At 42.5% G+C, this 23,621-nt stretch overlaps 2 protein-coding genes across 3 annotated transcripts; one reads left to right on the top strand and one right to left on the bottom strand.

Annotated features, from left to right (window-relative positions):
• Positions 1-2,351: 2,351 nt before the first annotated feature.
• On the bottom strand, positions 2,352-11,951 carry LOC138202268 (5'(3')-deoxyribonucleotidase, mitochondrial-like). Of its 2 annotated transcripts, XR_011178635.1 has the most exons (6): positions 11,222-11,951; positions 10,315-10,415; positions 8,179-8,239; positions 7,796-7,910; positions 5,042-5,301; positions 2,352-3,601 (listed from the first exon to the last, which is right to left on the bottom strand). XR_011178635.1 is itself a non-coding variant. In XM_069156142.1 (5 exons), the coding sequence occupies exons 1-5, from the start codon at positions 11,492-11,494 to the stop codon at positions 5,162-5,164; spliced, it is 690 nt and encodes a 229-aa protein (XP_069012243.1). In that variant the 5' UTR covers positions 11,495-11,951; the 3' UTR covers positions 3,696-5,161. The 2 variants fall into 2 exon arrangements, 1 of the variants encoding a protein (XP_069012243.1); XM_069156142.1 differs by lacking the exon at positions 2,352-3,601 and having other exon boundaries at positions 3,696-5,301.
• A 937-nt stretch (positions 11,952-12,888) lies between these two features.
• Positions 12,889-23,140, top strand: cops3 (COP9 signalosome subunit 3). The gene is made up of 12 exons (XM_069156145.1): positions 12,889-13,062; positions 14,027-14,156; positions 15,131-15,243; positions 15,681-15,730; positions 16,887-16,979; positions 17,213-17,392; positions 18,075-18,215; positions 19,611-19,784; positions 20,680-20,766; positions 21,441-21,554; positions 21,697-21,777; positions 22,641-23,140. The coding sequence occupies exons 1-12, from the start codon at positions 13,008-13,010 to the stop codon at positions 22,692-22,694; spliced, it is 1,272 nt and encodes a 423-aa protein (XP_069012246.1). The 5' UTR covers positions 12,889-13,007; the 3' UTR covers positions 22,695-23,140.
• Positions 23,141-23,621: the final 481 nt, after the last annotated feature.

The raw sequence follows: 23,621 nt of genomic DNA on the forward strand, positions 1-23,621 counted from the left end.
AAAACAATCAGTTTCACATTAGTTTAAACTTTTGGAATTCTTTGATAAATCTATTATTCTCCTACAAACGCAGAAGAGTGAGCAGCAACACAAACACGGGACATCTGTTGACCCAACAAAACAAAACAAAAAAGGCTGACACAGAACTGACACACATGCAGCGCTTGTGTAACGCCTCATTGGCATTTTGCCGTCATGCAGCTTCTTTTCACCAACAACTACAACATCAGGAGAGGGCGATCGGACGGAGCGAGCTCCTGCTCAGAAGCGGAGCGACAGATGACCCGTTTGACCAGTTAACGGCGGTCGGGAATGTCGTGAAGAAGCGCTTTGAAAGTGCGCCAGGTCACGAACAGGATGCGGGAAGAAGAAACAATGAAAGTGTGTGTCGGTGTCGGTTTGGGAAACGATGCTTCAGTTCAGGTCAGGTTTGTTTATATAGCGCCAAAACACAACACAGGAAAAAAAAAAAAAGGGAAAAACTCCCTTTAAACAGGAAGACAAACTTTAGACAGAACCAGGCTCAGAGGTGGTTTCTGTCTGCCTCAACCGGTTGAGGTGACGGGAGAGCGGAGACAGAAAAGAACAGCATAGAGATCCAAAAGAATAGAGCAGGACCAACTGATGCTTTCTGAGTTTTGCCCAACAGTCCCGTGTGAAATGAAAAGCGTCCACACAGTGCGAGTGTTCGTCTCTCTGTGTGTCCCATGATGGAGGCTCAACGTGTCTTGCGAGTTTCGAAGGTATGCTGGGAAACGTTTCAATCCCCTTCGAACTTATATGGAAATAAATAAATACAATAACGGCGAAAGTGAAACACACGTACCATCGGGAAAAAAAAGGTAGAGCCTGTCCATGTGCATTAGTGTGCTGCACTCCGTTCATTTACAACAGGGAAAGTCCCAGAACTTTGTATATGTCTGTTCAGGTGTTGGGGAAGAGCACTTGTGCACCTTTGAAAACGAGTTCTGTGAAGCCTTTTGTGGCTCAAGAGGAAGCTGCATGAAGTCGAATATACAGTGGGTACGGAAAGTATTCAGACCCCTTTAAATTTTTCACTCTTTGTTTCATTGCAGCCATTTGCTAAAATCAAAAAAGTTCATTTTATTTCTCATTAATGTACACTCAGCACCCCATCTTGACAGAAAAAAAAAACAGAAATGTAGAAATTTGTGCAAATTTATTAAAAAAGAAAAACTGAAATATCACATGGTCATAAGTATTCAGACCCTTTGCTGTGACACTCATATTTAACTCACATGCTGTCCATTTCTTCTGATCCTCCTTGAGATGGTTCTACTCCTTCATTGGAGTCCAGCTGTGTTTAATTAAACTGATTGGACTTGATTAGGAAAAGCACACACCTGTCTATATAAGACCTTACAGCTCACAGTGCATGTCAGAGCAAATGAGAATCATGAGGTCGAAGGAACTGTCCAAGGAGCTCAGAGACAGAATTGTGGCAAGGCACAGATCTGGCCAAGGTTACAAAATAATTTCTGCAGCACTCAAGGTTCCTAAGAGCACAGTGGCCTCCATAATCCTTAAATGGAAGAAGTTTGGGACGACCAGAACTCTTCCTAGACCTGGCCGTCCAGACAAACTGAGCAATCGTGGGAGAAGAGCCTTGGTGAGAGAGGTAAAGAAGAACCCAAAGATCACTGTGGCTGAGCTCCAGAGATGCAGTAGAGAGATGGGAGAAAGTTCCACAAAGTCAACTATCACTGCAGCCCTCCACCAGTCGGGGCTTTATGGCAGAGTGGCCCGACGGAAGCCTCTCCTCAGTGCAAGACATATGAAAGCCCTCATAGAGTTTGCCAAAAAACACATGAAGGACTCCCAGACTATGAGAAATAAGATTCTCTGGTCCGATGAGACCAAGATTGAACTTTTTGGCGTTAATTCTAAGCGGTATGTGTGGAGAAAACCAGGCACTGCTCATCACCTGCCCAATACAATCCCAACAGTGAAACATGGTGGTGGCAGCATCATGCTATGGGGGTGTTTTTCAGCTGCAGGGACAGGACGACTGGTTGCAATTGAAGGAAAGATGAATGCGGCCAAGTACAGCGATATCCTGGAAGAAAACCTCTTCCAGAGTGCTCTGGACCTCAGACTGGGCCGAAGGTTCACCTTCCAACAAGACAATGACCCTAAGCACACAGCTAAAATAACAAAGGAGTGGCTTCGGAACAACTCTGTGACCATTCTTGACTGGCCCAGCCAGAGCCCTGACCTAAACCCAATTGAGCATCTCTGGAGAGACCTGAAAATGGCTGTCCACCAACGTTCACCATCCAACCTGACGGAACTGGAGAGGATCTGCAAGGAAGAATGGCAGAGGATCCCCAAATCCAGGTGTGAAAAGCTTGTTGCATCATTCCCAAGAAGACTCATGGCTGTACTAGCTCAAAAGGGTGCTTCTACTCAATACTGAGCAAAGAGTCTGAATACTTATGACCATGTGATATTTCAGTTTTTCTTTTTTAATAAATTTGCACAAATTTCTACATTTGTTTTTTTCTGTCAAGATGGGGTGCTGAGTGTACATTAATGAGAAATAAAATGAACTTTTTTGATTTTAGCAAATGGCTGCAATGAAACAAAGAGTGAACAATTTAAAGGGGTCTGAATACTTTCCGTACCCACTGTATGCCGACTCTAGTGTCTGCAGACTACATGTTTGAAAAGGAGAAAAATCTGGGAAAATTGAGTCGAGCAAAACCTCTGTGGCTCGATCTTCATATTGGCTTGAGGCCACATTAGCTGCCGTGATTGTAACACGAAACTCTTAAACCGGATCGTTGGCGGTCGAGTTGCTTTGTGGGGAACTTTTTGGACTCCAACCAAAACCCAGTTATTCATCCTGATTCTTCAGAGAGCTCCCGAGGTCTCTTAAATGCGAGTAGATGTTGAGGTTTTAGGACACGGACACTCACCATTTAAGTCACGTTTTGAAATGCAGCATTGTTCACGATGTATGAAATATGTGAAACAATATGTGTAAGGCAGAATCAGGAACTTTCTTTGATTTTTACATCTGCTCTTTTCTTGTGAGTTGTTTGCAACGTCTGTCACGATGTTTCAACCCCTATTGTTGGCACCTGATGATGTAGTTCACATTATTTCAGCCAGTTTCCCTTTATTTCATATATATACTGTATATATTTTATAATGAAAGTATAACATGTTTGTATATCACCACTGGATATATTAGAAAACGTTTTTTTAAGACTGAATAACTGATTGATATGGTTGAAATGTGGTTGTTGCCGTTACTCCTACTCTCTGCTGCAGATGTATGTTTTATTCAGTGAGAAATTATTTGATATAAGCCACAGGAGTTAAAACCAAAAGATGTCACAGCTGTTCGAAACATCCACCCTGGTAAAAATACATGAAAATGCAGCGTGGACTAATGCTCATATTCATGTGTTACTACATGTTTTCTTAACTGACATGATCAGCAGTGAGAGAAAGAAACAACAAAGAGGCATTTTCATCATGTTTTGTAAAACTGTCCTCCGGACGTTGAAACCACGAGGCCGAGCAGGTTTCCGAACTTTTGTCGAAAGCCATCGTGACATTTTGCTGCGTGAACCTAAAAAAACACAAACAAGTATAAAAGCAAAGAAAGAAAGCAAAGTGAATCATTAATAGCACCCATAAAAAGAAGACCATTGAAAGTATCCTGGTTGTCATGGGATTCTTTTCTTGGTTTTAATTGAGGTGCAGCAAAACACAGCATTAAAACATCCCTTAGACACAGATAAGCGTTGAATTTGCACATTAAACTAGGCACGATAAATCCGCAATTAGTACATCTTCCACAACACATGGTCTGCTTGGTTCCCTAAAAGCACGCCAGCAGCAACATGTCAGAAAGAAACAAAATGAATTGAGCTTCTACGTACTGACGGTGTGTCTTTAAGCAAAACAACACAGATCCTCACTGGGAAAGTGTCCGTTTTTAGAACTCGCTAAAATCCACAGACAGAACGGTTCTCGCCTGAAATACTGTTTTGTGGCAAATGTGGATGAACTCTATAAAACCTTTAAATAAATGTTTTTACAACTCGTAAATGACATGCTAAAACAAATACATCTTGTTGTTTTGTGGAGGGAATCTGCCCCGTCCGGAGTTCTTTTATTTCGTCTGATGCGATGTAAACAGGCTACAGTAAAATAGATCAGATGTTAGTAAGTGAAATGACACATTGGTCATTTTATCTGACATGACACAGATCTCATTAGAAATGGCGTTCACATCGACAGCTTGTTCAATATAGTGAAGAATATGTCTTAAAAGTGTGATTTTTCTTTTTTTTTACATAAATTCAGTATTTTTCTTTTGGCAACATGCGTATGCGTGTGCGTGTGCGTAGTTTACTCTCATCAGTGTATGATGCATAGATCGTTATGAACCGCTGAGGAAACACGTTTAAAAAAAACAAAAAAAACCAGCACCAATGCAGCCATCCACAGTTGATTCCCCTGTGCAAATAAATCTGCATTTACACAACAGTGGTTTGGTACATTCCCATAAAGTACATGTAAAATGCCGACCTAACAAAACAGAGTATTTCGCAAGTCCAGGTATCTTTTCTGTGTTTATGTATTGCACGTAATCACCAGTGCCGACGACTCTGGGAGGTTATTCTAGCGTGTACTGGAGTGCCCTGTTTGTGTGACTCATTAATGCTACCCAGAACTGTCAACTATCGGTTAAAAAAAACATAAAATAAAATGTCTTTGACTTTCAACTTAAATGTCCACGATTCGAAACACAAAGACGTTACCAACACCTTTAAGACAATAGGTAGGTAGGTAGGTAGGTAGGTAGGTATAAAATATATACCTACCTACCTACCTACCTATCCATTTTCAGTTCGTTTGGTCCTCGTGATGTTTGTTAAGGTGGTGGAAACACGACTTCACGCTCGGTCTCAGAGCGCCCCCTTGTGGTCAAACAAGTGAAAGTCCTCTCCCAGCTGAGTGCACCAACGTTGTGTGGAAACATGCGACCTCCATTGGTACCTACAGAAATGAGGGATCTGGATGACGATGCCTCCGAGCTCCGACGTCCGCCGATGTCGTGCCGGTGACCCTCAAAAATTCCCTCCATTACCGAGGTGCTGGGGCTCGTGGGAGGTGGAGCTCCTCACTGCCTTTTGCTGTCCAGGATGGCCCTCCAGTCGTCCGACCAGGACAGCAGCCGCCTCCGGGAGGGGCTGACGGACAGGTGCTTGTTGTGGCAGGCGGTGAACAGGATGTGCTCCCACGTCGGTTTGGGCTCCACGCCTGAGGGACACATGTTCGACACGAACATTACAAAGCTCCCACTGCTCGGAGCGTACGCATCACACTGGAGCGGCTGTCTCAAGGTCGCAAATGAAGCCTTGAAGATGAATGCAAATTATTATGACACCCACATAAAGTTACACGAACAGGATTATGCAATCCTCTTTATCAAACACATTTACATTATGATTGTGTTTTGTCGCCCATTTCATTTATCAAAACTCACCAACTCGGATCAAACATCCGGCACTATTGTATGCGTGTTTTTTAAACCCACTCTGGATCAGTGATGGTGAAATCACAGCTGGGCAACTGTAATTAGTCTGGCTCGTTTGGATCTGTCCACATGTTAAAGACGTGAGCGTGGTGCTGCAGTGGGAGGAAGTCTTCAGATGGTGGCGTATTTTATTTCGGCCTTCCGAGAGCTTAAAATCTCAAAAGCTCCATTGGAAGGATTATGAACGTATTCAACAGTAATTTATCTGCTCTATTATAATAATAATAATATTACATTTTATTTCCAGTGCTTTTCACGGTATTCAAAGACACTTTACGAAAGTTAAAATGATCAAAGAAAACAACACAATAAAAGTATAAAACACACAATATTAATCGGACATTAAAGGCGGCTCTAAAACGGAAGGTTTTGAGTATGAAGTTGAAGATGAACAGGTCGGTGTTGTGCGATTCTGTGCTAGGCTATGTTTACAATAATACAACATATATGTATGCCATATCATATTACTTATATATAAAGTCGTATTATCAACTATTAATCCTAAGGTGTAGACAAAAGGCTGTGTATGTAAATGAGAGTGATACTGCTGGGCCAAACCAAAAGGTCACAGGAGGAGGTCTGCGACCTTTGGGGTCACATACTGTTTCTCTTTGAAGTACTGTGTAAAACCAAAAGGTCACAGGAGGGGGTCGGCAACCTGTGGGGTCACATCCTGTTGTTCTGTGAGTCATAAACAGGAACAAACGGCTGTCGTGAGGACTCCAGGGTGTGAAGGAAGACAACCACCACCTCGACCAATCAACAAAGGACACGTCACCACACATGACTTTTTGGTTCCTGTACTATAAGAAGACCGGGTCAGGGAGAGTCAGGAGGTCAGACTTCGTGAACTGACACATACTCTGTTGCGGTCAGGGAAACACAGTCTGGACCCAGAGCTCTGTAAACTGATTATTCTGCGGCTGTTAAATAAATATCTTGAAGCCTGACATCTTCTCCTATTGCCTCATTAAAAGAACACGCAGGACTGGGGGCTGACACATGTTGGCTTTGTACTAGCAGGAGCCTGAGTCCAACAGTATTTGAGGAGAGACTTCCAGATGGGGCAGGTATAGAGGGGACTAACTCGGCCCAGGTCCGGTGCTTGGTCTGAGTGGCTGAGACTGAAGGTTGGCGTCAGAGGAGCGGGAGGGAGTGTGGAGTGTTAACTGACCGGGTAGTGACTGAACGTCTCTCTCGTACTGCGTAAAAGTGAAAACACACCACTTGAAAATATGGTTAAGCCGAGGAGGCGGATGTAAATGTGAAATACCAAACAGTAATAGCAGTAATGTCCAGAGGCGATCCAGATCATTCAAAATAAAAACCGGTCTTCCCTGCTGAGCTCTATTATCCACCTCAACCTGCTGGTGCCGCAGAGCTGCTCTCCTTCGTGACAGCCGGCTTCTACGCCGCCACTATTTCACTCTAGCTGAGGGTGAACGTGTGCGAATCGGAAAACGTTTTTGCTCGCAGGTGATCCGACTGTTCGGATACTCAGACTGGCAAAATACGCTAAAGTACGAGTAAAGAATCTGTTATCTCTCCTCTGTCAAAGATCAAACACAGAAGTGGATTCATATTTGTCGCTGAAGCTGACAGTCTCACCTTAAGGAGGTTAAAACTGCCATGTCAGCATGCCACATACATATTCAAATATGGAAATATTATCAACATTTAGCTAAATATAAGTACTGCCTAAAAAATATCTTAAATACTATACTATTTACTTCCAGACTGCATTACAAGACTTATCGTTTATTTTATTGTCTATTGTTCATTGTCAGTGTTTTCTACATGGATCAACAAGCGGTGAAGACTTTTATCTGATGTTTGTAGCGCACATCTTTGACTCTTTTCACAGGATTCATGTTTGAAATCGAGTCAGCTGGAAACGACAAAAGGTCATCAGAGATAGTGTTTGCTAATTTGAGCTTATTTATAGAAAACTCGAGCTGCTGACAGACACTCGAGTCATGAAATCAAGGACCGATTGTTTGAGGCATGTTGGCACAGTCGGGACTCCGTGTGGGCCGGGCCAGAATAGAAAGCTTGACAGGCAACGGTAACTAAGGGTTACTGGGTGTAGTGAGTGATCTGGGAGCCGCATCAACATCAATATCAAATCATCAGTATTATTACAATACAGGATCTCAATTTGTTGCGTGTATGACTTTAAAAACAAACACTGAAAGTAAACACGTATACATTCCTCACCCAGAATATCAGGCTTGTCATCGATGAGGATGTCGCCGCTGACTACCGTCTTGTCTCTGGTCAGGATCACCTGCTCCAGAAAGTCGTGGCCCAGATGTTTCTCCACCCAGGCGTACTGCACAAAAACACACACACTCTCGTTAGAGAACTGAAACTTGAATCATTTCCATTTCATTTATCTGATGCTTTTATCCAAAGCGACTTACAAGAAGTGCATTTCAACCATGAGGGTACAAAACCCAGAACAACAGGAATCAAGAAAATACAATTTCTTCAAGAAAGCCAAACTACAAAGTGCTAAAAGTAAGTGCCATTTTAAGCGCTACTAAAGTTCTACTATTTCCAAAAAGGAATAAAGGATACGTGATGGTCAGAGGGCTTACCTTCTCATACGAGCAGTGCTTGTAGTGTTTTATAGGGCTGGTGCAAATGAACACATCTGTGCTGCGGAAAGAAAAAGAAAACAAACAAACCAGAGAGGAAAAATTACGACCATCATTTCTATATTCCAGCTGCTGAGGCCGGACAGATATTTTTAGCTGGAAGTGATAACTGTACGGTACAAAAATAACGACGTCGAAAACAAAAACACATGACTGATTTCCCTTGGTAAGGAAATAGGTGCATTCAGGCACTTGCGGCTAAAGAGAGACATTTATTTCCAGCAGGAGAGGAAATGACGGCTATTTTTAGACTTTATTCCACTGCTTTGTCCGTTTGAGAATAAGAAGAAATCACAGCCTCCTTCATGTGGATTGAGATTACACATGATTGAATTATCAGCAAAGAAGAAGTCAGTTACGGGAGGCTTTCACTAAGACGCGTACAGCATAGTGCAACAACAGCACCTGGCTGGTTGGAGTCACAACTCTAACTACAGCTGGACTGATAAACCTTAGTGACACAGGAAAGAGACCTTAGCAGCGACAGCAGCAGCCTCAGTCCTCGAGTGTGAACACGATGCGTTCAGGTACAGTAAAGAGCTGTAGGTCATCTGCAATTGAGCCTTTTAGTAAACACCATCAATCTTTGTGGTTTTGGTGTGTAAAACGGAAGCAAGTACAACTTGAAAAGTAAAAGGTCACATTTTAAGTGTGGATAGTACACATGAAACAACTGTTCGTAGCTCCTGGAGACAACCGGACTGATCAAAATACGTGGATTTGTTCTATCAGATTCATGTGGCACTCATGACTAAAACAATGCAACCATGAGCACAATAAGTCGGGTCAATTCGTGGAGTCATCTCTTCTTTAATTTTTTTGCCCTCAATCAGAGTTCAACTTTTTTTGCTCCCTCAAACTGGAGCTTTCCTGTAACCGGCTCCACGGAGTAGAAATCTGAAAGCGCCAGCTGAGTGTTGCAGCGTGTGTGGGGAGGACAGAGGTTTGTAGAAACGCTGTCATGTTGCCAACAAAACAGATGGTGGCAATAGAGTGGCGTTTTTTAAATTTTTTTTTTTTAGCAATAACAAACAAACAATAACTCTGACATAAGTATACTTTATATTATAGGAACTTCAAAGGTCAGTTAAAAAAAAGTCTTCCCTGAAACATGAGCCAAAAAGGTTTCGTAGCTCCTGGGTTTCCTTCCACATTGAGTGTTACACCTGCATGAAGTCCCACTCTGCCCACAGGCTTTATATTTACATGTCACTGAAATAAAATCCCCTTTCCTGGGATTAGAAATAGAAACAATACTCCAAGACCTTGATACTGCAAGCAGGAAATGCGGCTTAAAAATGAACACTAACGAGACCAAAGTCATGGCAGGCAACGTAACGTCCCCCAAGACAATAAGTATAAATGGTATACAACTGGAACAGGTGGAAGAATACATCTAATTGGGACAAAGATTCACCTTAACTGAGAAAAACCAGGAGAATGAAATAAGAAGGCAGATAAAAGCAGGATGGCAAACATGTGGGAGACACGGCGCAATCATGAAGAGAAACCTCCCAATATGTCTAAAGAGGAAAATATTCAACCAGTGCATCATACCGGTCGTGACACATGGTTCAGAAACATGGACACGGACAACTAAAATGGAAAAAAACCCTCTCCTCAGTCCAACACAATATGGAACGCAGCGTACTAAATATCACATACAAAGTGCAAGACATCATGGAAACCACCAAAAACAGAAAGTGGACTCGGGCAGGTCATTTGACGAGGCGAACGGATGGAAGATGGAGTACAGAAATCACTGTATGGACACCAATAGAAGGCAAACGAACGAGAGGAAGACAGCGGAAGAGATGGAGAGATGAAGTCCAACACTACTGGGACACTGCCAACTGGTACAATTTCACAAGGGACAGAAAGTTGTGGAAACTCCATGCTGAGGCCTTCGTCCTGCAGCGGATTGACAATGGCTGAACATGATGTGAATTATAACAAACCGATCCTCAACACACACACATACTCAAACAGGAGCTCACAAACTACTGGTTGGAGACCCCTGATCTATTCACGTCAAATACTGAATTATGCACATTTTCCACCCGTTATGATACCTACTCATCCATCCTGGCCATCTCCTTTACTGCCTCCACTCCTCCCGGCAGCGGCTCCAGGTCCAGGAAGAAGTCTTTGGACTCCCAGATACTGATGGCTTTCTCCTGGGGGGTCAGAAAACACACACACACACACATACAGCTTATCACCAACAGTGTACGACGGTCAGGCATGTGTACGTCACATGAGTGTACGTGTGCTCTGAAGAAGGAGAGTCCCAAGGTCAACACTGGAGTTTGTGGGAGCTTCACAATCTGTTGATAGGTTTTATGCGAGTTATATAACATTGAGAAAACGGTACACACTGTATTTGCTTAACTTACGATCAAGGTGTACGAGAGGCCCAGATTGACAAAATGTTTCTCAACTAAAGGTCTGTCACGAACCAAAAATTAAAAATAAAAACACACAGTGACAAATCAGCGAGTGTGATTGAACCGCAAGAATCACAAAATACACACTTTTGGCTCATTGGATTTGAACCAATACAGAAAAAGATATAAAAACAGTTTCCTTTTCTGAAAGATTACGTGTCGCAGAAGTTTATGTTCTGTTTTGAAATAAGTGAACGTGATCATTAAATCTTTTCTGCCTCCTCAAATATTGAATGGCACATTAAATTAAAGCAGGAGACACTGTGTTATCACAAGCAGAAAAAAGGTTTAGAAATCACCGATCTATATATATATATATATATATATATATATATATATATATATATATATTTCTCCCTGAGGGACCCGTAATGTGAATTTAATATTAAGTTTCAACTGCAAACCATGAGAGTACGAAGTCTCTAAATGAAACTGGTTAAATGCTGCTCAAATTAAACCATGTCCCCCTGGACCCTGGTGAACCACCAGGAGGGGACACACGGGACCATGTCGGTTGTCCCCCCCGGGTCACTCACACACAGGTCGGTCCTCAGCTGTCCGTACTGCGTCGACACCCAAAACCCTCTCCTGTCATCCAGGGTGATGAAGGGCTCGTCCGGGTACCTGGCCCGGTACTTCTTCAAGAAGCCCCCCTCGAAGTCCGCCAGGACCCCGTCCACGTCCACCAGAACCCGCAGTCTCTTCCCCGAAGTCGTGGAGGACGACATGTTTACGCAAATCCTCTTAAACGGATCACGGAGCAAAGTGTTCCCTCTTCCGACGAGGCGCGTCGACCTGAACACCGACATCCTCCAGAGGCTCCGCTGACGTCCGCGCGGCAGCAACGGCCGCGACCCTCTCCGAAAGGCGAGCGGAAACTGCGGATAAAAGTCCGCATGGGGAGTCGACGAGTTCGTCTAATTACTGCGGCAGCTGCACCGCGCTGTTGCGTGACGTTTTGTTTCGCGTAACTTTCTCGCTGCGGGCGTCTCTCTGCTGCAGCTGAGCTAACGGCCGGTGCCTATCTCAGAGGCTAGCGGCGCGGTGGCGCGGCGGCGCGGCGCGGCGGGGCGGCGCGGCGGCGACGACCAGGTCAAATGTGACATGCCTTTGGCCGCAGTGGACAGGGAGCTGTCTGCATCGTTGGGCAGTGTGTGTACGCTCTGGCCGGCAGCGACCTTTTTTTTTTTTTTTTTTCTTAAGTCCAAAGCATCTGTGACGATGGCTGCTGCAGCTGCCTGTACTTGACCGATTAGTAAACAAATGGCGACGCAGCACCGAGGAGAGGGGGAGGGGGGGGGGGGCTGCACTTCAGGGCGCGACAAAGATAGTTTAACGAAGCGACGGTTCACTCCTACTGTGTTCCCAAGAACCATGCACAGTAGAAATGTGCTGTTTTTACAAAACTCCACTGTTATGATACGGATTTATTTGGTCCTGAGTGCATTTCTATTTAATTAAGATACTTTCTGATTAAATACTACATATAATTGTGAAGAGGACACAGGGTAACATTTTGCATCCCAAATTCTTTCAGGGATTTATATATTTACATGCGTTACATATATATTTGAAACGTCTTAAATATGTGGTATATAGTTTTTTTTTGCTCATCCTCTGGGGTTTGCAAATCAGTTTTAGAAATGAACAATTACAGTACACTGCAGTGCAGTAAATTACAGCAAGATATACTTTAGCTGGGAGTGAGACAAATATGATCAAAGATAGATGGATCAAATTCAAGTTTTAGAATTTGATTAATCAATATATGATAGGCTTTCATATCAAGGAAAAAGAGGCATTTTCAGATAAAGTGTCATTACTCTGTAACACTCAAAACTGAGACTATATTCTTCAGCCACCAATAAATTACTCTTCACTACTGTGGACGCTTAAAAATCAGTTCAATAGGAGTTCTCGCATCATAACATATCTTTGGTGAAAACCCGGTGAATTGTACGTCAGTTCCTGCATTTCTTAGTCCTTAAAGAGAGAAGTGGCACTGCTGTCTAAAAATAAACACTTGCTGCCCGTCAAGACATAAATGTGTTAAAACAAGTTATAACTGGCAAATAAAAACGATTTTTATGGAAATGATGTCAACAGTATTTCAAATACGACCAGCGAAACCGTGTGTGTGGCCCTTTAAGAATCCAACGGTCGACTCGTAAATCTCGTTGCAGTCCGTTCTATTCTTATGATCTCGCGATAGCTTCAACTCAGTGGCGGCTGTGTGGCCCCCTGTCTTAGTCCGGACGGAGTTGTTTCTGACGTTTGAATGAAAAACAGTGCAAATTACCTCCACTTTGGACCCAGGAAATAATGGCTTCAGCCTTGGAGCAGTTTGTGAACAATGTGCGGCAGCTCTCCGCTCAAGGTAGGGTTGCTAAACTCATTAGAGTGGGAAGTATTAGCTAGTGAGCTAGCATATGCTATCCAATGCCTTGCCGATAGCTCGGCAGCCAAACTGGTCAGAGCCTTCTTTTTGCTTTATCATGTAAACACACCGCAAAAATGACTTTCTGCGGCTGCCGGAGTTCCGTAAACTACCATCCGAAGTTGCGTCGCTCCACGGGGACGCTAATGATAACGGTGAACTTGGTAACTCGTCACACAAAATGTGAAATTTGTACTTTTTGTTTTTGATCTAGAAAATAATTTCCAGGGACTGCCTGCCGGTAGTCCCGCCCCGGCCTCACGCGATTGGCTGGCGAAGTGAATTAGCGAATGTTATTGGTTCAAAGTCACCTGTCAATCCTACTCGCATTCCCTATGTTGCAAGGCCTTGACAGGACACTTGACCGGCCGATTTATATTAAAATACTCCACAACACGATGGTCCTGAACTATTGTGTTCCTCTATTTTGATAACAAAAGCCCCCTGGCTTTCATTGGCGAGTAAATTCCTAATTAATCATAAATTTCGACGACTTAAACTATAAAAAAAAAATGTTTCAGCATATTTGAAAAAAAAATATTGCCCTGTTCTCTTTAATAAATTGTATTGACGTAACTTTATAATTTATACGAGCAGTGATAGGGAGAATGTTTTAATATTTCTGCTTTTGGTACAGAATGTAATAAAAAAAATTTTTTTTTAAAAAGCCTGTGCAATTCAAACCTGATGACATTAATCCTGGCATAACAACTTGGCTGGCATAAAAACAGTGGCTTTAAAAAATTTAGTCCACATCTAGGATTGTGATATAAACTGCTTTAAACAATTTGAGACTTTTTAATTTTTTTTCTTTTCTCTGAAAGATCTAAAGCACCTGTAAGAAACCCCGGGGTGGTTTAATTTCTCTGCTCTTCTGCCCTTCACCTTGACTCCCTCCCTTTAGGCCAGATGACTCAGCTGTGTGAGTTGATCAACAAGAGTGGGGAGCTGCTGGCCAAAAATCTGTCCCACCTGGACACAGTGCTGGGGGCTTTGGATATCCAGGAGCACTCCCTAGGTGTGCTGGCTGTGCTGTAAGTTCAAGCTTCCCCTTTAACTTTTCCCTGGTTTACTGTCATCAGTGCAGTCTTCTCTTAAATGGAGTTTGCTGCTGTTTTTCTGTATTTTGTTGACCCTTTTGTCCCATCTAGTGCTCCACTACACTCCTGCCTTCATTTTGCTCCATGCTTCTGCTCCACTTCCCTCCTCACCTGGACAGGATATTCTGTTATTGTCGTCACCGTTGAAGATCATGGTGTACTTTTTTGGGGTGAACAGGGTAGCGGTGGCGGAGCTATGGAGAAAGAGTAACAACTAGAGATAGACGCACACAAACAAAAAATTTTCAAAGAAGTAGAAGTTGCTAAATTGGTCAAAATAAACCACATAAATAATCCAGTATTTGAATATTGTATGTTAAAAAAAAAAAAGGTGCCAATCTCTTTTTCCCTGTTTTTCATTCTCAAAGGCTGCATGTTTGCATGAATCAGAACAAATGTGATGAAATCATGAAGCAGTGAAAGACTACCTGTTGCACATACAATTAATAATGTGGACTTGAAGCAGCCGAACACTGGAGCAACGGAAGAGATTTATTTTTTGTTCTTTAGAAAGAGAAGACTTTTTGATTATCATTGTAACAGTTATGATTTCAGAAGTTGAGTTTAGTTTCACATACACAATACACCACTATGAAATACAATACATATTTTTTCAACAATGAAATACTCTCACTGGATATTATCAGTTCACTTTTTCTTCTCAAACATTAAATCTCGATACCGATGGATACGTTTTCCTGCTTAATAGTGAGCCTTTGTTCCCGCACCTTCCTCTGCATACGGGTGGGACCTACAAAATACACCATTAAATCATTTTCATCCTACACGCCAAATTATTATTATTATTATTATTATTATTATTATTACTATTTAAGCTCAAAGGCCCAAAATGAAAGTGTCCTTTTTGACTGTCAGGTTTTTGCTAACTTCCGACTCCTTTGCTGCAGATTCGTGAAGTTCTCCATGCCAAACATCCCTGACTTTGAGACGCTCTTCTCCCAAGTCCAGCTCTTCATCAGCACCTGCAATGGGGAGCACATTAGATATGCAACAGACACTTGTAAGTCCTGACCGACCAGCTGCTCAGTGCTACACGTTTGGGAAGCTTATTTTTGGTTCCGTTTTATTGGAATTATTCAAATGAATAAGATCCGATTTCTGCACTGCTCAGTGGTCATATAATGTGTGTTATATGTCCCTTGACAAGCACTGCATAATGTTTTAGTGTCAATCACAACAAAGAAGAACATCTAGCAGTGGTTGAGTTAAGTTCAGCAGGATCTGCTACTGTAATTGCTAATATTTGGTTTTCATGTTGTTAACATGAGCTTTAGAAAATAATGTCATCATTGTACATGTGTTTATTCAGGAATATATTTGTGACTGATGTTTACACATGTCCTGCACACACACACACACGTGTAGCAGCGCATGGTACTGTCGAACCAACCACCAATCTCATTGAACCCTTTCTCACTCCTCTGCGTCCTCTCCCAGTTGCTGGTCTCTGCCACCAGTTGACAAACGCCCTTGTAGAGCGGAAACAGGTAAGACTCTCTTTTGTTTGAACTCCGCATGAATCGGTAGCAGGGCTTTAGGCTCGACTAAGCACTTCTGTTTTATTAAGTTAAGCTGAATTTTTGACTTTACGTAATTCTCCATAGCCGCCGAGGAAAAAACTCTTTTCCTCATTATGTGCCTCGGTGCCATTTATGATGCTGTTATTGTTTAGCCAAACAAATTGTTTTCATTCATTCGTAATTCACAGACTGCAGCCTTTGCAGTAGTCGGCAGTGCTCTGGTTGCTAATGAAGGTCGAGTTGTTTAAACCTCAGTTGAGAATGCAGAATTTTAGGGGTTATTTATTTATTTTCAAGTGCTTTCATTAACTCTTCTCTGCTTTTGTTTTTTAATTCCTTTTTCCCTCTTGTTCAGTGTTTGGTTCCATCGACGGCTGCCTGTAGTTAACCAGAGTGTATTCATTAACAGACTGCTGATTTAGTGATGTAGAGCGACTACCAGCTTTGAAATCTACCGTGTCTCTATAGACACTTTTATCCCATCAGCAGTTAATCTCTTTAGTGTTCACCTATAGGCCCTGTGTTACTTACAGTATGTTTGTGCCACCACTGACACACACACACACACACACACACACACACACACACACACACACACACACACACACACACACACACACACACTTTGTTTATGACTAGCACTTAACAAACCTATGTTACATCGGCCGCTCTGCACTTCAGCAGTAGAATCATGTGACCTGAGCCTCGGCTGTCTAACAGAGAAAACAAAAAACAGCACTTCCTTCCACCTGAATAATCATGTTAGTGTTGATCTCGGTTTCGATTTCTAATACGTTGCTGCGACGTGTCCTCGTCAACATGCCCCTCATGCATACAAGCTGTTTTAAAAGGCCGCTGTGCAGCGTCTGTGTGGGTGAAACTGTTTTTTAATGTGTGCTGCAAAAGAAGTTCCCTCTTTGGGACACTGAAATGAGTCAATCTGAAGTTAATTTTTTTTTTCTCTCCAAGACAAGACCACACAAACACACAAGCCGTTTCAGCATGTGTTCCTTTTCCGTCTCCATCTAAATATTTTAATGAATTTTAAAGTGTGGACCAGAAGGTCCTCAGTTTGTTTGGAAAGCTGCAGCAGAGTAACTCTTTCTGTCTCCTCCTCTGACAGCCATTGAGGGGTGTCGTCATCCTAAAACAGGCAATAGACAAAATGCAGATGAACACAAACCAACTTACCTCAGTTCATGCAGACCTGTGTCAGGTGAGTCATCGGCTGTAATCCTAATCCTTCAATGTTGAAACTAAACAAGATCACAGCTGTATTATCTATAATCATTATCGAAGTCCTCCCTGGTATCCTAATTGTCTTTAATCTCTGTCTGCTGAATGCAGATGTTGTTGTTGTTGTTGAGGATGCCGTGTGTTAAATAATTCAAGCCCAGTGGAAGCCCCAGTGTGACCGTCCACTCTAATCACACTCTGTCACTTCTACAGCTGTGCTTGTTAGCGAAGTGCTTCAAGCCCGCCCTGCCCTTCTTGGAGCTGGACATGATGGACATCTGTAAGGAGAACGGAGCCTACGACGCAAAGCACTTTTTATGTTACTACTACTACGGTGGCATGATCTACACGGGCCTCAAAAACTTCGAAAGAGCACTGTATTTTTATGAACAGGTACCCTCTTATCTGTTAACGGCACTTTCACATGATTGCAATGCAGCTAAATTCTTTGACTTCTAACGTGATCAATAATTCTTCTGTATTATTATGTGTTCTCTGAGTGCATGTTAAATGCAGGGTTCCCACGGGTCAGGGAATTTCAGGGAATTAAAACAAAAAAAACAACTCTTTTCCAGACAGGGAAAGTCAGACAGTTTATTATTTCTGTTTGGGTCAATTGATAGAATATCAGGGAATTTTGTTTGCTTGTTTAAATTTTAGTTGCCATTTTTCAAAGCGACAACGTTATTTAGCGAGTTATTGTCAGTGTGTATGTTCGGTGGCATTACTGGTCAGTGACAGAAATTGAAAATGTAGCTTATTAGATTGATTTTGATAATTAACTTTATTGTTAGATACATTCTTTGCCTGTGCACCCAGTATTTAGACAGGTATTTAATTTCTATCAATATTGGCACAAACAGAGGGGGAAGTGTGAGCCCGATTTGAACAGAAATGACGCTATTTCTTGTCCGCTCAGCACAATGGCAGTTTCTGTTCATTATAGGTCCGAGAATTTCAGCTTTTTAGTCGGTGAAAGTCTGAGAATTTGACGTAGAGTGGGAACCCTGTAAATGCTCACTTCCTTCCTGGTGTTTCTGTAAATGATTACCCGTTTTAAATTCTTTCCTAACAGGCAATAACCACTCCAGCCATGGCAGTGAGCCACATCATGTTGGAAGCCTACAAGAAATACATCCTGGTGTCCCTCATCCTTCACGGCAAAGTGCAGCCGCTGCCCAAATACACCTCACAGATAGTAGGGAGGTTCATCAAGGTAAGAGGCAGGGGTGAAGAGAATCTGCTGGTACAGCTGTACTCGGTAGTAGTACTCGGGGAAAATGTGTCCCCTTTATACTGAAATCTGTGTTAACAATGGTAAAAGACACGTAGGAGTACAGTATGAGGTGTTCTTGTTGAGCCCAAGAGCAGCACAGTGATGCTCATGGAGGAGAGGGAAGCAATAACCTTTTTGAGTAAGTAAGTATTCCCAGGTGCGTTGCTTGATCGACATCAGCACCCGAGTTACAACCGTTTTTGTGAGCGCTGTTACGTGTGCATTTGCGGCGTCTCTGTGGACATGAGCAGAGAGCAGAGAGCACACGCGAAATGTTGTCAAACTCAGGAAATCAGCAACAGAGAAGCTTGAATTCAGAAAACCTACAGCAATGAGCCAGGCGAGGCGCTTCGAGTGGCGTTCATGTTTCAAGAGCGGCAGGACGTCGCTGTCCAACACGGTCGAAGGTGCAGAGCGACCGGGCCGGTTTTCATCGACGTTCTGAGGCGTTTTGAGTGGAAACATTCGCTGCGAAACACTTAAACTGTAACACCCCTGTCATTACCAGATTATCTCCCTGCAACTTATTTCTGCTCCCAAAAATATGACATCAAGTTTAACGTGCGCTCTCTGCTCATGTTTCAGGTCCATAGTGAGATTGCAAATGCGCACATATCAGTGGTGACAAAAACACTTGTAACAGGTGCTGATGTTTATCAGGAGATGAAACCTGGAACACTTACAAGAGTTCGAGCTTCGCTGCTGCAACAGGAACCGTCTTTAAACTTTTTGATCATAATGTACATTGTTGATATTTAGGTTGATGAACCGATATAAACGCAGAATTAGTGCTACATGGTGGTTAAACACATTTATTTTTAGTTATTGTTTTTTATAACTCTCCAAGGTCGCAGAAGGTCATCATGCATTGCTCCATGCTGTTAATCTTTCTCTGTCAAACCTTTATTTTCACTATCGACTTACCTGTTTATGATCTTGTAGTTGATTAATCGTTGTTATAACAGTGTCTAAAGAGCAGCAGACAGTAAACAGTGTGGATTGACTGCTTCTCGCAATCACAGGCAGATTCAAAAACAAGTAAATAATAATATGACAACAGAAAGGAAGTAAGGCAGAAATGTGACGAGCTGTGCTGACCGTTCGACGCTCCAGTGTGAGCAGCATTTCACCTGTAAATCTTACCAAGTTTCTTCACATCTGCCTGTTTCCCTTCAGCCCTGAGGGAGACCAGTGGACTCCAGTGACTTAATAATCCTCTTTTCTCACCTGGTGAACACATTGTAAAATCCAGTGAAAGACCTGTGTGCCTGCAGCCTCTCCGGCCGCGTGTTTTCAGCCTCTGTTCTCTTGTCTATTTTGTGCCTCTGCCCCCAGCCCCTGAGCAACGCATACCACGAGCTAGCTCAGGTTTACACCACCAACAACCCGGCCGAGCTGCGCGGCCTCGTCAACAAACACAGCGAGACGTTCACACGAGACAACAACACGGGCCTGGTCAAACAATGCCTCTCCTCCCTCTACAAGAAGAACATCCAGAGGCTAACGAAGGTGCGCTGTGTGTTTGCTATAAGAGTGTGTGTGTGTGTGTGTGTGTGTGTGTGTGTGTGTGTGTGTGTGTGTGTGTGTGCGTGTGCGCTAAGATTTTTATACATTCACACGCTCCAGATGTCTTCACGGGAAAGTGTGAGAGTCTTCGCATGATGAGGTGAACTGTGCTGGTGACGTTATTTAAAGGGAGTGAGCGTGGGAAAATAGAATAAAGCAAAAGAGAAATGGGTCTCGGTGCTTCGAGTCAGCTGGAAAAAAAAAGAAAAAAGCTCATCAGAAATCACAAGAATGAAAAATGAAAGGAAACGGCCCTGCGTGTGAAGACAGATGCAGACATCTGATCTGAAGCAGCTGTTACTCCTCGTCGTCGGAGAGCTCGGCCGAACAAAGATGAGAGCTCGCCGTGTTCGGCTCGGGCTGATTCATTAGTCAGCGAAATGTCCATCGTGATCTGAGAGCTGACATAATTCATCTTAGAGGCTTTGTTGGCGCAATATCGGATGTCTTTTTACTCTTCTGAGTGAAAATGAATAATGTGTCCACCTGTTTGGTCATTTAAGTCAAAATATGAGGGAGTTTCTATGTTAGAATATTTCTACTTGTAAGTGTCTTCTAAACACGCAGTACTACACATATCAGTGTAATTAGTATGTACTTCGATCTTAGGTCAGGAATCATAATGTTGTGATCTTCATTACATCAGTTAAAGTTGGCTGAAGTTAGAAGACAGTAAACAACATGTTTAGGTGACTTTGTCTGCATTTAATTGATCTGCGTGAACGTCAATGAGCCGAACGCTGAGACCCAATAAATGTCCGAGCTAAGAAACGTACCGGCGCCGCACTCGTACTTTCAGTCACTCTGATATCAGCTTCTGTTTCCCGTGATCCCGCAGACCTTCCTGACGCTCTCTTTGCAAGACATGGCGAGTCGAGTGCAGCTCTCAGGCCCGCAGGAAGCAGAGAAATACGTCCTACACATGGTAAGTTGGTACACAGGGATTTACCATACCATACCATACCACACCACACCACACCACACCACACCATACCATACCATACCACACCACACCATACCACACCACACCACACCACACCACACCATACCATACCATACCATATACCTTATTATGCCCATGGTGGAACATTTTTCTCAGGCAAATGTTGCTGCATTTGATAGAATTCTGCATTTTGGACGTAATGTAACATTATTCCTAAGAAAGAGAGAGACTGTACGTCACATAAACATAAACAATACATTCTAACACTGAGGACACATCGCACAAATGGGACTGCATTTTACGTCTTTACAAAAATGAATAAACGCTGCGTATACACGCTTAAAAACAAGTTATTACACAGTCCGCCTTGGTGTGATACGGCATATTGCATATTCTAAAGACACATTCAACATCTCGGCTCCTATTGCGTGATCATATTGCACCATTAAGGGTTAGAATTATGACAACAGATTACACAACCGGTCCATCCTCACTGGCGGCCTCCTTGTTCATGATAATTCAAATTGCAGCATGCAGGTTCTGGTCCAAATAAAAGTGTTCCTTGTGACTTTCTGCCAACTCGCAGTTTACTGCTGATCAGTACTAGAAACTTAGCGCTGGGTTTTAATCACGCTCTTCCTGATGCTGCGTTGCAGATTGAAGATGGTGAGATCTACGCTAGCATTAACCAAAAGGATGGTATGGTCTGCTTCCACGACAACCCCGAAAAATACAACAACCCAGCAATGCTCCACAAAATTGACCAAGAGGTGAGAAGCACAGATTTATCTTTAGCGTTGTCGTTCTCGGCACAAATTCTTTTAAGTGTTGATTCCTTTATTGGTAACTATTTATTTGTTTCTAAGTAATTTTGTGTCTTTTTTTTTTTTTTTTTTTTTTTTCTCCTTTCAGATGTTGAAATGTATAGAGCTGGATGAGAAACTAAAGTCTATGGATCAGGAAATCACAGTAAACCCACAATTTGTGCAGAAGGTGAGTTGGTGTTCAACAATATTTTGTGTTATTGATGTTTAAACCTGTTTAATGTGGAGATTTCTGCGTTTTGCTTTGCGACATGATTCTGTTTGGTTTTTTTTACGTGAGAACGGCAAAACGTGCTCCCGGTGCCTCCGTACAAGATTTATGTCGTCGCAATTTATTGTACAAGTGTGCATCTATACGAGGGGCAATCGAATTGCACTGGAACGGAGCACAGGACCTTTCTGGTCCCCGACACTTTTAACAAGAAGTCGACGTGCGCTTTCTGCTTCCACTTGTCAGTGGTGACAGAAACACGTGTAACTCGGGTGCTGATGCGGATCAGGTGACATAACTTGGAGTACTTGCTCGTGAAGGTTGTAGTATCCACCTGCTTCGTGAACATCAATCATGGTGCTGCGGCGCCTCCAACAGAAACGGTCTAATCTAATAATTCAAGGAATATGATCGACGTAAATGTCTCTTTGGTTGTTTTCACATAATTATGAAAACAATACAACGGTGCCGTTCAACTGCAATGCAGGTCGCTACTTAGGGTAACATACACAAAATACATGCTCCTCTTTGTACTCAGGAGTTCAAATGTATTGCCTCTGTACACGCATAATCAAAAACTGGAAAAAGTTCCTTCAGGAGCCTTTTTTTTTTTTTTTTTTTTGTCCAGGGTTTTGTCAGCAAAAATATTCAGATAATTCATCATAAAGCTGCTTCTTTGAAAAGGCCTCCGGTTAGTTCGGAGACAACCAAACAAACAATCAGCCATGGTTTTGTGGACACTTAGCAGAAACCGGTTTGCAACCACTAGTTTTGGTCTTTCGTCATAACGCGTCACTTCTTTTTTTGTCTTTGTTCTCCAGAGTATGGGATCGCAGGAGGACGATGTTGGTAGCAAAACGTCAAGTTATTCCTGAGGGGCCTTGGACAGGGAGAGAACGCTGCAGCCACCCAACACGTTCTTCCCAGGATGAGTTGGATTTTTTTAAAAGAGGAAAAACAAACAAACATTCTATTGCATAAGGACATTGGTCAAGGAAAATCTAATTGTGTGGAATGATGATAAATTTGGTTATTCTTACTTCACAGTGTCTTAAGGATAACAAATGATCCTTACAGAAAAGGAAAAAAAAAAAAAAAAAATTACAATTTTGTCAGTGTTTTATTTATCAATGTTCAGGTTGGAGCGCCACTGCTACATTAACAGAAACCACAATAATAAAAACTGGACTTATTTGTTCCAAACATATGTGTGAATAATCTCACTGTTTGTTTTGGTTCTGCTGCATGATGGCCGTAACCACGAGGGCATTACGTATGAGGTAAAACATGGCTGACGAGGAATAAATCTCATTCTATTCTACATTTGTAAAGACTGCAATGATCGTTTCCCTCCCACTCCTCGGTTAGAATGTAGATATTCATCAATAGCAAAATCTGTACAACATTGACATGCCCTTGACCAAACTCGGCACAATGGAGGAGTCGTTCACAATCGGTTTAACTGTTTTGGTTATTTTGTTTTGTTTTGTTTGTTGTTTTTTCCTTTTTTTTTGTTTATTTTTTTTGTTTTTATTTGTTTTGTTTTTAGGTCGGATCCACTAGAGGTCGCTAGAGCACTGTACAGTGAACCGTTCCGACAGCTTGTTATTACAAGAGGTGAAGGCAGCAGATGAAACCAAACTGTCATGTCATTTGGGAGCTTGAGCTTTGCGATTGTGGATCTGTTAATAATAAATTGTTTAAGAATATAGTTTTGGGTTTCATGCCTTTGTGAAAAAAAAGAGTCCCATCGACTCGGTTCTTCCTCGTGAGGTGTATTTGAATTCCCATCCACTTCCATT

This window comes from Embiotoca jacksoni, unplaced genomic scaffold (assembly GCF_022577435.1).
Source record: "Embiotoca jacksoni isolate LCO1_2020_lvr unplaced genomic scaffold, fEmbJac1.0.p SCAF_20, whole genome shotgun sequence".
Taxonomy (NCBI): domain Eukaryota; kingdom Metazoa; phylum Chordata; class Actinopteri; family Embiotocidae; genus Embiotoca; species Embiotoca jacksoni.